Source organism: Chrysochloris asiatica, unplaced genomic scaffold (genome assembly GCF_000296735.1).
Source record: "Chrysochloris asiatica unplaced genomic scaffold, ChrAsi1.0 scaffold00057, whole genome shotgun sequence".
NCBI classification, from domain to species: domain Eukaryota; kingdom Metazoa; phylum Chordata; class Mammalia; order Afrosoricida; family Chrysochloridae; genus Chrysochloris; species Chrysochloris asiatica.
In genome coordinates this window covers 5,254,451-5,271,039 of record NW_006408575.1, presented here as the reverse complement: position 1 = coordinate 5,271,039, position 16,589 = coordinate 5,254,451, and the positions used below count along the sequence as shown (strand labels likewise).

At 40.8% G+C, this 16,589-nt stretch overlaps 1 protein-coding gene across 1 annotated transcript in view; it reads left to right on the top strand.

The window, feature by feature from the left end:
* Positions 1–16,589, top strand: part of FAT2 (FAT atypical cadherin 2) — an 82,677-nt gene that overhangs the window by 30,525 nt on the left and 35,563 nt on the right. The window contains exons 7-9 of the mRNA XM_006863897.1: positions 781–1,062; positions 4,555–4,765; positions 9,919–13,977. Coding sequence (XP_006863959.1) covers positions 781–1,062; positions 4,555–4,765; positions 9,919–13,977 — 4,552 coding nt within the window. The remainder of the gene's footprint in view (positions 1–780; positions 1,063–4,554; positions 4,766–9,918; positions 13,978–16,589) is intronic.

Genomic DNA, 16,589 nt, shown 5'->3' with positions numbered 1-16,589 from the left:
GAGTCCTCCGTGGCCACGTCACTGACTCTGGGCCCAGGAGTCCTCGGGTCTCCTCACACTGCTTGCCAATCAGGTCCCCAACCGGGTCCACAGAAGCCCCAAAGAGATAATCTTGATAGATTTCCTTGAAGGACACAGGATGGTAATGGAGACTTATTAGAAAGAAGTTTTAAGAAAATTGAAAACTGCAATGGTGCGAAAAAGCCAGAAATGCTGCTCTCAGGATTTGTTTCCATCACAACAATTCACTTGCTCATTCTTTGAGGGTCTTAAGGGCTGTCCTATAAGAATTTTACTGGGAAACCTTTCATAATCCACTTTACAGCCCTGGTCTTACCCTTTCATACTTCTTTTTGCTCTTCACACTCAAAGAACATTGACAAAGAACACAGTTTGAATCACTTAAGGATGCTGAAATTGCTGTTTGATGTGGTGTAAATGGAAGAGTGCAGAATTCTTTGCCTTAAAAAGTTTATATAGAGAGAGGATATGTCAAAGAACAATAGTTTCATAGTTTGATATTTTGTTTAATAAAGATTTCTATGCTTTTTGTCCCAATACGTTTTGATTTACCCTCGTGTGTGTGTGCACGTGCACTTATGTGAGTGACACCACTAGAATCTAAAAGCCTTGGAATCTGGAATATTCTATTATTCACTCAGCAAACATTCATTGATATATGTGTGCCAGGCACTAAAAATATAATAGAGAACCAAACAGACAAGGCCCCTGCCCCCCATGAAGCTTATAGTCTACCTTCTCTCTCACTGTCCTACCTAGGTCTATATTTTCATGGTCGCCAATATTAACCATCATCGGCCCCAGTTTCTGAAGTCTCATTATGAGGTCAGAGTTCCTCAGGACACAATGCCTGGGGTCCAGCTTCTCCAGGTCCAGGCTACAGATCAAGACAAAGGCAAAGGTCTCATCTACACCATACATGGCAGCCAAGACCCAGGAAGTGCCAACCTCTTTCAACTGGACCCAAGCAGTGGTATCTTGGTAACTGTTGGAAAACTGAACCTGGGATCAGGACCCTCCCAGCATATGCTGACAGTTATGGTGAGTAAATTCAGAAATTGGTGTGGTTGTACTTACAAGCAGGTGCAATGTGATAGACACAATTAGAGGTATACTGAAACATCATTCTCACCTAATGAACCAGGTATACCAATGCCCATAATGATGATTCATGAGATAGAGCTATGGCATTTCAGAGCTGGTCAAAGGGACCTTCTAGAAGGACTGTCTGGGAGTGAGGAAAGAGATGGAATGATTGTCAAGGAAACTCCTGTCAACTAACCTTTGCTTTTTTTGGACTCACCCCAAATAGCTCCCAACAATTTTCTCCCTCCTTCATGACTTCATGACCACAGTTGTGGATTCATAGAATATCAGGGTTGGAAGGGTTCCAGAGACCAGTCCACCAAGAGGAAGGCAAAAGAACCTTGTGGGGCACAAAATTTAAGGAGGTACTCCCTCTCCAGGGCTTTGCAGGTCTAGGCATGCGACTTTGAATTCCTCCTTAAAGTTTGTACCCATGTACCTTCTTGCTTCATTCTACTTCTAGTGCAGGTCCACTTCTCTTGTTTTACTGGAGGCCCACAGGAAAAGAGACCTGCCCAGGGAGCTATAAAATTATTTATGGTGGAACCTGAACTGGAGTCCAACCTTCCTGACTCCAGGTTCAGGGTTCGCATGTGTTAGTTTATTCTCCTCTTGGCACATTAGTATATACAATATATTTTCAATACTATATTAAAGTCAGTTTATGAATGAGATGTTTTTCAGCAAAGAAAACTGGTTAACTTGATTTCACTCTGTGCTCCCCTTTCCTTGGCCATCTGTCTTAATTTCCTAAGAGGCTAAAAAAAGACCACAAGAAAGTGTCTTTAAAGTAAAGAAGTTTTATTTTCTCACAATTCAAGAGGCTGGAAGTTCAAATTCAGGCCATGGATCTAACAGACTATCTTTTTTTTTTTTTTTTTCAGTAGTGCCAGGAATTCCTGGTGTTTCCAGGTATTCTTTGATATTCATTGCTGCTCCTTGGAGTCTGTCTTCCCCCTGTGTCTGTTTTGCTCCTTATATAACTCAGAAATGATTACATTTAGAACTCTAATGCAATCTCATTAACACAGCAAGAGAAAAACCCTATTTCTAGACAAGGACTTCAATATACACATTTTTGCGGGAGACATAATTCAACCCATTACATCATGGTTCTGTTTTATTTTTGTTTTACATATAATGCTAATATCTTGAAGAAATAATTCTTGGAGACCTAATTTGGGAAATACTGAATTAAGTAAGCTTCTCTGCTCCTTTCTGACTTTTTCCTAAAGTGGAATTCTCCACTAAAATAACTAAACCTAGCAATCACCATTTGTCTGTCAGCTTGTCCTACTGTGGTGGCTTGTATGTTGCTGTGATGCTACAAGCTCTGCCATCGGTATTTTAAATTCCAGCAGGATCACCCACAGTAGACAAGTTTCAGACTAAGACAAACTGGAAAGGAGAGGTTGACTACTTCTGAATGCTTAGTCACTGGAAGCCATATGAATAGCAGTGGAATACTGTCAGATATCGTGCTGGAAGATGAAAACAATATAAGTAGCACAAGAACATTGTTAGATATAGTGTCAGAAGATAAGTTCTTCAGGCTGGAAAGCACTTAGAATATGACTGGGGAAGAGCTGACTTCTCAAAGGAGAGTTGATTATGATGACATGAATGGAGTAAAACTTTTGAGACTTTCATTTTCTAATAGAGCACAACTCAAATGAGGAAAAACAGCTGCAAACATCCATTAATAACTGGAAAATGGAATGCACAAAGTAAATTGGAAGCTGTCAAAATGAAATGGAATGCAGACAGATCATTATCCTAGGCATTAGGGAGGTAAATTGGACTGGTATTGGCTATTTTGAATCTGATAATTATGGTTTACTATATAGGGAATGACAAATTCAAGAGGAATGGTGTGGCATTCATCATCAAAAAGAATACTTTTCAAGATCTGTCTACAAGTACAATGTTATCTGTACAGAAGCCTACATAGAAGCCCAGTTCATACCATTGTCATTCAATTTATGCACCAGTCATAAAGCCAGTGATGATGAAACTGAAAAATTCTACCAACTTCTTCAGTCTGAAATTGATCAAACATGCAATCAAGATGTGTTGATAATTACTGGTGATTGAAATGTGATGTTGGAAACAAAGAAGAAGGATCAGTAATTGGAAAATATAGTCTGTGATAGAAATAATGTGGAGATTGCATGATAAAATTTTGCAAAACCAATGACTTATTCATTGCAAATATCTTTTTAAAACAACATCCAAGGTGATTAATACACATGGACCTCACCAGAAGAAATACACAGGAATCAAATTGACTACATCTGTTGGAAGAGATGGTAGAAAAGCTCAATATCATCAGTCAAAACAAGGACAGAGACAACTGTAGAACAGATTATCAATTGCTCATGTGGAAGTTCAGGCTGAAGCTGAAGAAAATTAAAACAAGTCCACAAGAGCGAAAATATGACCTTGAACATACCCCACCTGAGATTAGAGACTATGTCAAGAATAGATTTGATACATCAGACAGTAATGAGCAAACACCAGAAGAGCTATGGGATGACATCAACAACATCATAAAGAAAGAAAGTAAAAGGTCGTCAAAAAGCAGAAAAGAAAGAAAGAAAGAAAAGACCAACATGAATGTCAGAAGAGACTCTGAAACTTGCTCTCCAGTGTAGAGATGCTAAAGGGAATGGAAGAAATGAGGAAGTAAAAGAACTGAACAGAAAATTTCAAAGGGCAGCTCGAGAAGACAAAGTTAAGTATTAAAATGAAATGTGCAAAGATCTGGAGTTAGAAAACCAAAAGGGAAGGACATGCTTAGCACTTCTCAAGCTGAAAAAAAACACTGAAGAAAATATTTAAGCCTCAACTTACAATATTTTGAAGCATTGCAAAATTTCATGGACAAAATATTGAATGAGTCAGAAAAATTCAAAAGAAGATGGAAGTTACACACAGTTATTGTACCAAAAAAGGAACGATTGATGTTCAACCATTTCAAGGGTAGCATATGATCAAGAACTGAGGGTACTGAAGGAGGAAGTCCAAGCTGCACTGGAGGTGTTGGTGAAAAACAAGGAATTGCCCAAACACAAATTGAAATCTTTTAGCGAACTGATGCAGCACTGGAAACACTCACTAAGAAATTCGGAAGACAACTACCTGGTCAACTGATTGTCCAAAGAGAGGTTACCCAATGGAATGTGGAAAACATTGAGTAATATCATTAATATTCCAATCAAGTAAATTTTTCTGAAGATAATTCAAAAACAGTTGCAACAGAACATTGACAGGGAACTGCCATAATGCTAAATTTATTTAATCAGAAAAAAAGAGCAAAATTGGGGCAATATTTGAAGGAATACAGAGAGTAACAGTTAGGCGTATTTTTCACGATTATTCTATTTCATTGACCTTCAGCTAATCCTGGCTCCTCCCATCCCATCCCATGCCCTCTTGGGCCCATAGGTCCGAGACCAGGAGATGCCGATCAAGAGGAACTTTGTGTGGGTGACCATCCACGTGGAGGATGAAAACCTCCACCCACCCCGTTTCATCCAACTCCACTTCGAGGCAAGTGTGCCTGATAGCAAAGCCCCTGGCACCGAACTGCTACAGGTCCGAGCCATGGATGACGACCGGGGAGCCAACGCTGAGGTCCACTATTCCATTCAGAAAGGTGAGAGAGCTGGACATGTGTTCAGATCATGGGAGATGGGCCTTTGGGAATAAAGGAAAGCATCAGAGGCATGGTTTTGAAAATGAATCAAGTGTCAAGCTCTCCACTATGTTTTGGAAAATGATAATTCTAGAGCATTCCACAGAACTATAATGACCTAATTTAATGGATTTCTAAAGGTGGTATAATAATGAAGGGACTTACTAAAATTATGGGGAAATTTGCATATACATTATACACCCACTCCTTCACTGTTCATAAGGTTAGGTTCAAAAGACCAGGTCATTATGCAGAAATAGACGTTATGCGAGAATGGAGAATGATATCCGATAACAAAGTGGACTTCTCATAACATAACTGCCAAACCCCTGAGAATCATGGTCCAGTCAAGTAGACATATACCTTTCACCATCACAGTCAATGTGGCATTCGCTAATGGGTAAAATAGTTGGATAATAGATTTTTTACTATTGTTGTAAATGTGAAATGTTGAATAACAAGATAGTCAAGTGAAGTAAATGAAGTGTAGGTGGAGAAACCTACCTATCTCTACAGGTGTATGCACTACTTAAAGTTCATGCAGAGTTTTAAAATGTAGTAACTTTGTGCATCTATAGAATCAACCAAGTGCTGTCACGTTGTCCCCAAGTCATGGCAATCGTATGTGTGTCAGAAAAGAACTGTGCTCCATAGGGTTTTAAAAAGATGATCACCAGGTTTGAGCCTCTAACTTTTTGGTTAGTAGCCAAGCACATGAACTGTTTGTATCGCCCAGGGACTCCATGTATAATAGAAGGGACCCACAAATACTTTACAAGGTACATGACATCATTTTAGGAGTAACTTTCATTTTCTGTTAGTGCCACATCATTATTTATCATCAATAATATGGTTTTATCTCAATGGGAATAATATTACCTGTACCACAAAGATTTTGTAAAAATTAAAAGAAAAAAGGCATATTAATATATGTTGTAAACTGTGAAATACCAGTTTAATAACTAGGGGTTGTTGCTATCATGGGAATCTTGGTGTAGCATGGCAGGTTAATGTACTAAACTGCAAAGTTGGTTTGGATTGCAAGGTTGGAAGTTCAAGCTCACTAGCTGCTCCTCAGAAATCCTATATAGGGTCGCTACGAGAGTTGGGACTGACTCAATGGTACTTAACAACAACAGCAGCATTATTATCATTGTTAAGTGTTAATTATCACTAATTAATATAACAAAATGCTAATGATAATCAGTATTCAACAAACTATTAGTGATCATTTATGATGGTTGAAAATGCATGATGTTGTTGTGTTGTTATGTGCCATGGAATCGGTTCCGACTCCCGCAGAACAGCTGATAGTTTCGAACTGCTAACCATGAGATTAGCAGCCCGATTTGCAACCACTACGCTACCAGAGCTCCACTTAGTCTTAATTATGGAGACTCCTGGTGTGGCACTGTAGGATCAGTACTGGACTGTAAGCCACAAGGTCAGTGGTTCAAGCTCACCAGCCACTTCTCAGAAACCCTACATAGGGTTGATATGAGTTGGAACTGACTCAATGGCACTTAACAACAAATAATAATTATTATATCTACTAATAATTAGTGCATTACAGAACTAGGTCCTGTGGAGGGACAAAGATGAGCCTGTTTTACTCTCTACCTTCACAGAGCAAAATGCTCATTTACTGTGTGTCCTTTTGTTACACACTTTCAATAAATCAGAGGTTTAATTTTTTTTTTTTTTCTATTTTGAAGAAACAGAAGTTGTTATACCTTGCCAGTATTTAGAAGAAGTCTTTCCTTGAAGAATAATAATGCAAATTATAATCTTATTTGTCTGATTTTTGTGGTTTATGAAGTATAATCTTATTTTATCTTATTACTAACACTTGATGGAGATAACAATTTTATTATATTATTATATTATTTATTTATATTTTAGAAAAATGATATATATTATATATTTATAATATATTTATTTATGATAATATGTATTTTTAAAAGATTTTTCTGATTCTATAAATGATACATGCTCACTTAAAAATAATATAGAAAGTACAGAAATACATAAAGAAGAAAATAGCATTCAGCCATAATTTTCATTACCCTGAGAGAATAATTTTGTGTGTTTACTATTCTTCTTTTTTCTATGTATCCTTTTGTAATGTTGAGATCATAATGAATATACAAATTTGTGGTCAATTTTTTTTCTCCTTGGTATAACATATTACAATTATATTTAGATAGGATACTTGACTACATTGATAGTTGTTAAGTGCCATCGAGTCAGTTCTGACCTATAGTGACTCTGTATAGGCTTTTCTAGGAATGGCTGGTGGCTTTGATCTGCCAACATTATGGTTCAAATTGACCTTGCAGTCCATCACATTATCCTGAATTGTTGTGGTTGTTGTTGTTGGGTGCCATTGTGTCAGTACTGACTATGGCTACCCTATGCACAGCAGAACGAAACACTGCTCAATCCTGGGCCAACCTCACAATTGTTGCACTCTTGAGCCCATTGATGCTGCCACTTTGCCAATCCATTTTGCTGGGGAATAGAACCTCTTTAAACCTGCTTCTTACTCTTTGAAGTCATGTTCTTTGACTTAATACCATCTATCTGACAAAACTAAATTGGGAACCATCTTAGGAGTCGGTGGTGCAAACATTTAACATGCTTCACAGCTAATGAAAGGTTGGTGGTTCAAATTCACCTAGAGGTGCCTCAGAAAACAGACCTGCTGATCCACTTCTGAAAAATCAGCCATTGGAAACTCTGTGGAGCACAGTTGTACACACACGGTCACCATGAGTTAGAGTCCGTTGATTTGGTCACCTAGAGAATGATTCCAAAGAGTTGAAGAATCAGATTGGATGTTTTATAAGGAAGCACAACTATCTGCTTTTTCACTGAAAATATACACCTATGTGATAAAGAGAATAAAAACAGTAAACAAAATTTCCCCCTAGTGTAAGCCCTGTGCCTGTAGTGGGGTGCAGAATTACTCTGGTGTTATTCAGCATTGGGACAGACCATCCATCAGGCATGGGGAAAGTCTTCTTTGTTGCTTCTTATTCTGACTCCCTGATTCCATCATGGATGAAGCTTTGATTCAATGCTAAAATGTCTTCACATCTTCTCTAACATTTGCTACTCTTCCTTTTTACAAAAGCAGCAAAAGATATTATTCAGATTTTAATGAGGTACTTCTTCTCATTGCCTTATTTTTATAGTAACTTTCAATTTATGGTAAGCAATCATGGTTTTTTAAATCAGGAAATGACATAAAGTTGTCTTTTAAAACTATTATAAAAGTAAAAGAAAAAATATCAAGAAAAATAATATCAGATAGCATGGATACCGACTGTGTATTGAAAAAAAATGCAAAGATGATAAAAGAGCACCTGAAGTTTAGAAAATACATTGTTGTGGAAAGGGTATTTGACCTCATGATGTGGGTGTTCTATCCAGTCCCTGCCATTCTTTGCCACTCACTCCTCAAGTTTGGCAAAGAATTTTCCCATCACAGACCATAAGTGGAGCAGACAAGGTGTTTTTTTAAAGTCCCTGTCAGTTTTGACAGTTTATGACTCCATAGGTATCATTTATCAAGTATACTACCAAAGGTGTTAAAAATTATAATTATGTAGAGGTTGGTTCAAAATTCTGTATAGTGTACTGAAACTTTTCCAATGATCATCACCACTGAAATATAGCCTGTGGAGCACAGTGGAGTCCTGGTGTGGTCTGCACTGGACTTCAAGGTCAGTTTGAGCTGCAAGGTTGGTGGCTCAAGTGCACCAATTGCTCCTCAGAAACCCTACACAGAGTTGCCATGAGTTGAAATTGACTGGACTGCACTTAACAGTAACATTATGTGCACTGTGTTGGTCATTTCAAAACTATACATATGTGTTATTGTTTTTAAGTGACATTGAGTCAATTCTGACTCATAACAACACTGTACAGGGTACAGGGTTTCCTAGGAGCAGCTGGTGGGATTGAACTGTTGATCTTTGGGTTCAAAGTCCAGTGCTTATCCTATAGCACTACACCAGGAGTCTCTCTCTCTCTCTCTTTCTCCCATAAAGATTTACAGCCTCGGAAACCCTGTGCAGGGTCACTATGAGTATTTAACAACAATATATATATGTATGTATAGTTGTTGTTAAGTGCCATCGAGTTTTTTCCAACTCATAAGGACCCTGTGTAGGGTTTCTGAGGAGTGACTAGTGAGTTTGAACAGCCACCTTTGTTATTCAAACAGACCTCCCTGGTGGGGTGGGTAGGTACTTTATCCTAAGAACCACACCAGGACTCCATATATATGTACATCCCAGGGGGTGGGTAGTGCAAAAGTTAAGTGCTCAGTTGCTAACCAACTTACTGGAGGTCCAATTTCACTAACAGGTGCCTTGGAAGAAAGCAGAAGCAGATAACTAGGAGAATGGCTATCTTATGGAGATTCTTACATTGAATAGTTGTACTCTGATGCACATGGGGTTGCCATAATGGGGAATCAAGTCCCCAACAATTGCTTTGTTTACTTTAAAAAGATATCCTATAGTTACTATAAAGTCCCTGGATGGTGCAAACTGTTTGTTTTAGACTATTTACTTAAAGGTTACTGGTTCAAACACCCAGCGACATCACAGAAGGAAGTCCTGGAGATGTCCTTCTGTAAAGATCACAGTCAAGAAAACTCTGTGGAGCAGTTCTACTGTGAAATACGGGGGGCCACCATGAGTTGGAATCAACTCAGTGATAACTGATTTATCTATATACAGTCACTGTTGTTGTTAAGTGCCATCAAGTCGGTTCTGACTCATAGCGACCTTGTATAGGATTTCCAAGGAGCAGCTGGTGAGTTTGAACCACCAACCTCGTGGTTAGCAGTCCAATGCTTATCTTACAGGGCCACACCAGGTGTTCAAAATATTTACAGAAGCAGACAACCTCATATGTCTCCCATGGAACTGTGGTGGATTTGAATCACCAAACTTGCAGTTAACAGCCCAATTCCATACTAAATACAGAATGCAGATTTGGCCCTGCCCAGGTTTTATGTGGTAGCCTCTTTACTCATATAAAAAGCTTAGTTGATACTTCTTGAGGGTGTGCAAATGTTCAGTTTGTCTTTTCTGTTTTAGGCAACAGCAAAGGTTTCTTCAGCATCAATGCCCAACTAGGCATCATCACTATAGCCCAGAAGTTTGATCAGGCAAATCATGTACGGCACACCCTGACAGTGAAGGCTGAAGATCGAGGCTCCCCACCGCGGCATGACTTGGCTACAGTGGTTATTCATGTCTACCCCTCAGATAGTAGTGCCCCCATCTTTTCAAAAACTGAGTACTTTGTAGAAATCTCTGAATTAATCACTGTTGGCTCTCCGATCCTCCTTATCTCAGCTACAAGCTCCTCCGAAGTTACCTATGAGTTAAGAGAGGGAAACAAGGATGGTGTATTTTCCATGAATTCATATTCTGGCCTCATCTCCACTCAGAAGACCTTGGACCATGAGAAAATCTCATCTTACCAGTTGAAAATCCGAGGCAGCAACATGGCAGGTGTATCAACAGATGTCATGGTGCTAGTTTATATAATTGATGAAAATGATAATGCACCTGTGTTCTTAAAGCCAACTTTTGTGGGTCAAATTAGTGAGGCTGCTCCCATGCACAGCATGGTCGTGGATGAAAACAACAGCCCTTTTGTGATTCGTGCCACCGACAGTGACAAAGAAGCAAATTCCTTATTGGTCTATAAAATTTTGGAGCCAGAAGTCTCAAAGTTTTTCAAAATTGATCCCAGTATGGGAACACTGACTATTACATCAGAGATGGATTATGAAAGCATGCCTTTATTCCAATTCAGTGTCTATGTCCACGACCAAGGAAGCCCCATCTTATTTGCACCTAAGGCTGCCAACATTATCATCAATGTGAAAGATGTGAATGACTCTCCTCCCAGGTTCTTAGACCCAATATATGAAGTAGCAGTTGTTCAGCCCATTCATCAGGGAATGGAGCTTCTCATGGTTCAGGCTAGCGATGATGACTCAGAAATCAATTATAGCATCAAAACAGGCAATGCTGATGAAGCTGTCACCATCCATCCAATCACTGGCCTCATCTCTGTGCTGAATCCTGCTCTCCTGGGACTCTCTCGAGAGCTCACTATCAGGGCTTCTGATGGCCTGTATCAAGACACTGCACTGGTAAAAATTACTTTGACCCAAGCCCTCAACACAAGCTTACAATTTGACCAGGATGTCTATTGGACATCAGTTCAGGAGAACTTGCAGAACAAGAAGGCATTGGTGATTCTTGGTGTCCAGGGAAATCATTTGAATGATACCCTTTCCTACTTCCTCTTGAATGGAACAGATCTGTTCTGTATGGTCAGATCAGTAGGCGTGTTGCAGACAAGCGGTGTGGCATTTGACCGAGAACATCAGGACATTCATGAGGTGGCTGTGGAAGTGAGAGACAATCGGACCCCTCAGCGAGTGGCTCAGGCTGTGGTCAGAGTTTCCATTGTTGATGTTAATGATCATCCCCCTCAATTTCAGCATCTACCCTACTACACGACCATTCAAGATGGCACAGAGCCAGGCGATGTCCTCTTCCAAGTATCTGCCACCGATCAGGATTTGGGGGTAAATGGAACTGTCACATATGCATTTGCAGAAGACTACACATATTTCCGAATTGACCCTTACCTTGGAGACATATCACTTAAGAAACCCTTTGATTATCAAGCTTTAAATAAGTATCGCCTCAAAGTCATTGCTAGAGATAGAGGCACCCCATCCCTCCAGACGCAGGAAGAGGTTCTTGTCACAGTGAGAAATAAATCCAACCCTTTGTTTCAGAGTCCTTACTACAAAGTCAGAGTGCCTGAAAATATTACACTTTATACCCCAATCCTCCACACTCAGGCCCGGAGCCCAGAGGGGCTCCGGCTCATCTACAACATTGTAGAGGAAGAACCTTTGATGTTATTCACCACTGACTTCAAGACTGGTGTCTTAATGGTGACAGGACCATTGGACTATGAATCTAAGATCAAACACGTATTCACAGTCAGAGCCACAGATACAGCTCTGGGGGCATTTTCTGAAGCCACAGTGGAAGTCCTGGTGGAGGACATCAATGATAACCCTCCCATTTTCTCCCAATTGGTCTACACCACTTCAGTCTCTGAAGGCTTGCCTGCACAGACCCCTGTGATTCAACTGTTGGCTTCTGACCAGGACTCAGGGCAAAATCGGGATGTTTCCTATCAGATCGTGGAGGATGGGTCAGATGTTTCAAAATTCTTCCGGATCAATGGGAGTACAGGGGAAATGTCCACAGTTCAAGAGCTAGATTACGAAGCTCACCAACACTTTTATGTGAAGGTCAGGGCCATGGATAGAGGAGACCCTCCACTCACTGGTGAAACCCTTGTGGTTGTCAATGTGTCTGACATCAATGACAACCCCCCAGAGTTCCGACAACCCCAATATGAGGCCAATGTCAGTGAATTAGCTACCTGTGGACATCTGGTTCTCAAAGTCCAAGCAATTGACCCCGACAGCAGAGACACCTCTTGTTTGGAGTACCTGATTCTTTCTGGCAATCAGGACCGGCACTTCTCCATTGACAGCTCATCAGGAATCATTTCCATGTTTAATCTTTGCAAAAAGCACCTGGACTCTTCTTACAGATTGAAGGTAGGTGCTTCTGATGGTGTCTTCCAAACAGTTGTGCCTGTGTACATCAACACCACAAATGCAAACAAGTACAGCCCAGAGTTTCAGCAGCACGTTTATGAGGCAGAATTAGCAGAAAATGCAAAGGTAGGAACCAAAGTGATAGAGTTGTTAGCCATAGATAAAGATAGTGGTCCCTATGGCTCTGTGGATTATACCATCATCAACAAATTAGCGGGTGAGAAGTTCTCCATACACCCCAATGGCCAGATCACCACGTTGCAGAAACTGGATCGAGAAAACTCAACAGAAAGAGTCATTGCTATTAAGGTGATGGCTCGGGATGGAGGAGGAAGAGTGGCCTTCTGCACTGTGAAGATCATCCTCACAGATGAGAATGACAACCCTCCACAGTTCAAAGCAGCTAAGTACACCGTGTCCATTCAGTCCAATGTCAGTAAGGACTCTCCAGTTATCCAGGTGCTGGCTTACGATGCAGACGAAGGTCGGAATGCAGATGTCACCTATTCAGTGGACTCAATGGAGGGCCTAACTGAAGAGGTCATTGAAGTCAACCCAAGCACTGGTGTTATCAAGGTGAAAGAGAGCCTGGTGGGATTGGAAAACCAAGCCTTTGACTTCAAAATCAAAGCCCAAGATGGCGGCCCACCTCACTGGGACTCACTGGTACCAGTTCAACTCCAGGTGGTTTCTAATGAAGCACCCTTGCCCAAATTTTCTGAACCCCTGTATACTTTCTCTGCACTTGAAGACCTTCCAGAAGGGTCAGACGTTGGGCTTGTTAAAGCAGTGGCGGCTCAGGACCCAGTCATCTATAGTCTAGTGCAGGGCACCACACCAGAGAGCAACAAGGATGGTGTCTTCTCCTTGGACCAAAACACAGGGGTCCTAAAAGTGAGGAAAGCCATGGACTATGAATCCACAAAGTGGTACCAGATTGATGTCATGGCACATTGCTCCCATGAGGACACCGACTTGGTCTCCTTGGTCTCTATTAACATCCAAGTAAAGGATGTCAATGACAACAGGCCTGTTTTTGAGGCTGATCCGTATAAGGCCTTCCTCACTGAGAATATGCCAGTGGGGACCACAGTCATTCAGGTGACTGCCAATGACCAGGACACTGGGAGTGATGGCCAGGTGAGCTATAGACTGGCAGTGGACCCTGGTAACCATGCCCATGAGCTGTTTGCCATTGACAGCGAGAGTGGCTGGATCACCACACTCCAGGAACTTGACAGTGAGACCCGTCAGACCTATCGCTTCCATGTAGTGGCCTATGACCATGGTCGCACCCTCCGGCTATCTTCTCAGGCCTTGATTGAGGTTTCCATCACAGATGAGAATGACAATGCTCCTCGTTTTGCTTCTGAAGATTACAGAGGATTTGTGGTTGAAAACAGAGAACCTGGTGAACTTGTGGCCACTTTGAAGACTCTGGATGATGATATTTCTGAGCAGAACAGACAGGTCACCTGCTACATCACAGGTAAGCATACCTCGTCTTAGATTGAAAATACTGGGGTACATTGACAAAAGCTCAGTAAGGGGACCCTTACACATGAGTGTAAAGTTCTGCCTCTGCCATTGTATTAGTGGCTAAAAGGAAAATTCTAGAAAGAAGGTTATATAATAAACTATGAATAACATTGTGAAGAATAGGAATTTCAGAAGTGTGATCTTGGGCAAGTCACTAAACTTCCAATGCCTCAGTTGTTCATCTAGCAGGGATGGGAAACTTTTCTGCCAAAGTTTATAACATAATTTGTGGGCCATATGAAATTATCAGCTTAAAAATTAGCCTGCTGCATTTGGTCAATCATTTAATTAACTCACCCCTAATGTGATGGCTGGACCTGCCTTGGCAGGACCAGACCAAATGATTTCTTGGGCCTTATTCATTCTGCTGTGCATAAGGTCACTATGGGTCGGTACTGACTCGATGGCACCTAACAACAACAACAACATATGGCCCATGGGCTGCACATTCCCCACCCCTGATCGGTAGACTGTGAGATCATTCATCTCTCAGGAATGCTGGTTAGATGTAAAGGGAAAAATCTCCAAAAATCCCTTATAATTTAGGGAAGCTTATCATTTTAGGTGGTGCAAAGAGGAGCCCTTATTATTCTGTATTATTCTATGTGGTGTAGATGGAGACAAGATTAATGTTCTAAGTGGTCCATTTTTCAGGAGTTGGAGGAAATTGACAGATGACAGACTTTGTAGAGTAGTGTCCTGCTCAGGGCAAATTGTGGATACAGAAAGTCATTTTAGTCCATCATAGGATCTAAAACATTGAGTAACAATATTTCTTTAGACAGAACGTACAGTCCAGTCCTCTTATTTCTCTGCTGTTGGCACTAAGACCTAGATGTGGTGGGGGTGGGGAGTGGATTCACGCAAACTCACACCTGAACCTGAACTTGCATCAGGGTTAAAACCACACCTGACAAGTTGCTTTCCTTCAAGGCTCCCTATTATAAACCCAAGTGGCTGTACCAGGCAACTAGTGGACACAAAAATTTCTTTCCTTCTCAGTGTCCTTTTCCTCCCCTCCCTGGTTGCATGTCATTTCCATTCCACAGTCTTATGGCTCCTTCTGCTTTCATAGCTGTTCGGTGAAGAGTTAGTGAGCCTGAAGAGTCTATGTAGTAGTAGTAGTAAAGCGCCATTGAGTCAGTTCTGACCCATAGTGACCCTGTATAGGGTTTCCGAGGAGCTGCTGGTGAGCTTGAACCACCAACCTTGCAGTTCAAATGGCTTTGCAGTCTGGCACATTAACCCACAGCACCACACCAGGACTCCATGATGAATCCTAATCACCTGGAGACAGAGCTTTGAAACACAGAGACTAAGGAAAACAGAATCTTACTATCTTAAACTATCAAACTCTTAAAAGCATAAAGGTCTTAAAATCTCAGGATAATAAAATAATAAAAGTCAATTAGTAAAATAAATAAATAAATCCTAGATTGTTGGGGTAATTGCATCTTGGGACTTTTGGAATCTTAAAATCTCTTCATTGAAAAATCCATTTTCCTGCAATTCTGCTAATGATTGGTATCCAGGAAAGATGACTTAGAAACAAATACTACGTAATCTCTAGGTAGTCTCCTTCCTGTAACCTCTAGGTAATCTTTGTCTTTCATTGTAACATAAAACCTCAGAGAGTATAGTGCTGTTGATTACTTCCTACCCCTCCACGGTTATTTTGTGTGTGTGTGTGTGAATTGAGTTATTGTTTGCATGGGAGAACATCAGTTTTCCACTCATCTTACTTTGTTTTTGTTTCATTGTAATAAGTACAATCCCCTCCATGCATCATCATTTAACAGTATTTGCTTCTATTCCCTCTGGTTTTTGTTTTTGTTTTTTTTATGTACACAAAACCTCTCGGGAATATGTAATCATTTAAGCAACCAAAGGGCACATTCTGCAAGCCAGCTTCCTGCCTACCAGCACACAGCCTTTCTCTTTCCATGAGTCTAGAGTCCTCAGCTGCTCTATCTCTCCATGCCATCACCTCTGCCTCCATCTCTGGTGTTGCTGCTTCTCTGAATAGGGTCCCACTTTCCATTCATACTCTTTTCTCTTAAGGTCCTAGGGTCCTCTGTTCCTGGAATGTAAGATTAACTGCTCCCCACATTATGTTACAAAACTTCTTCCTTCACAGTTGTGACAATTGCAATTATTCATGATAAAAATTACTCACTGTTGAATCAAAAATCCTATCTCCATTTCCTTTCACCAGGCCCATCTATACAAGATAAAAATTATTCAGTGGGGAATCTACCTTCCGTGTACACTCTGAAACTCAAGTCCCTCTTGCAAACTTGCAAGTCAGCCACTTCATGCCTTTATAGCCCCCTCCTCCTCATTTTAGGTTTGTTGTTGTTGTTAAGTGCCATTGAGTCGATTCTGACCCATAGCTATCCTGTATAGGATTTCCAAGGAGCAGCTGGTGCTCTTGAATCACCAACCTTGCAGTTCAAATGACTTTGCAGTCTGACACACTAGCCCACAGAGCCACAACAGGACTACCATTTAGGTAGCCAGTGATTAAGTTTCCCATCCCTATCAACACTGTACACTGAGGGG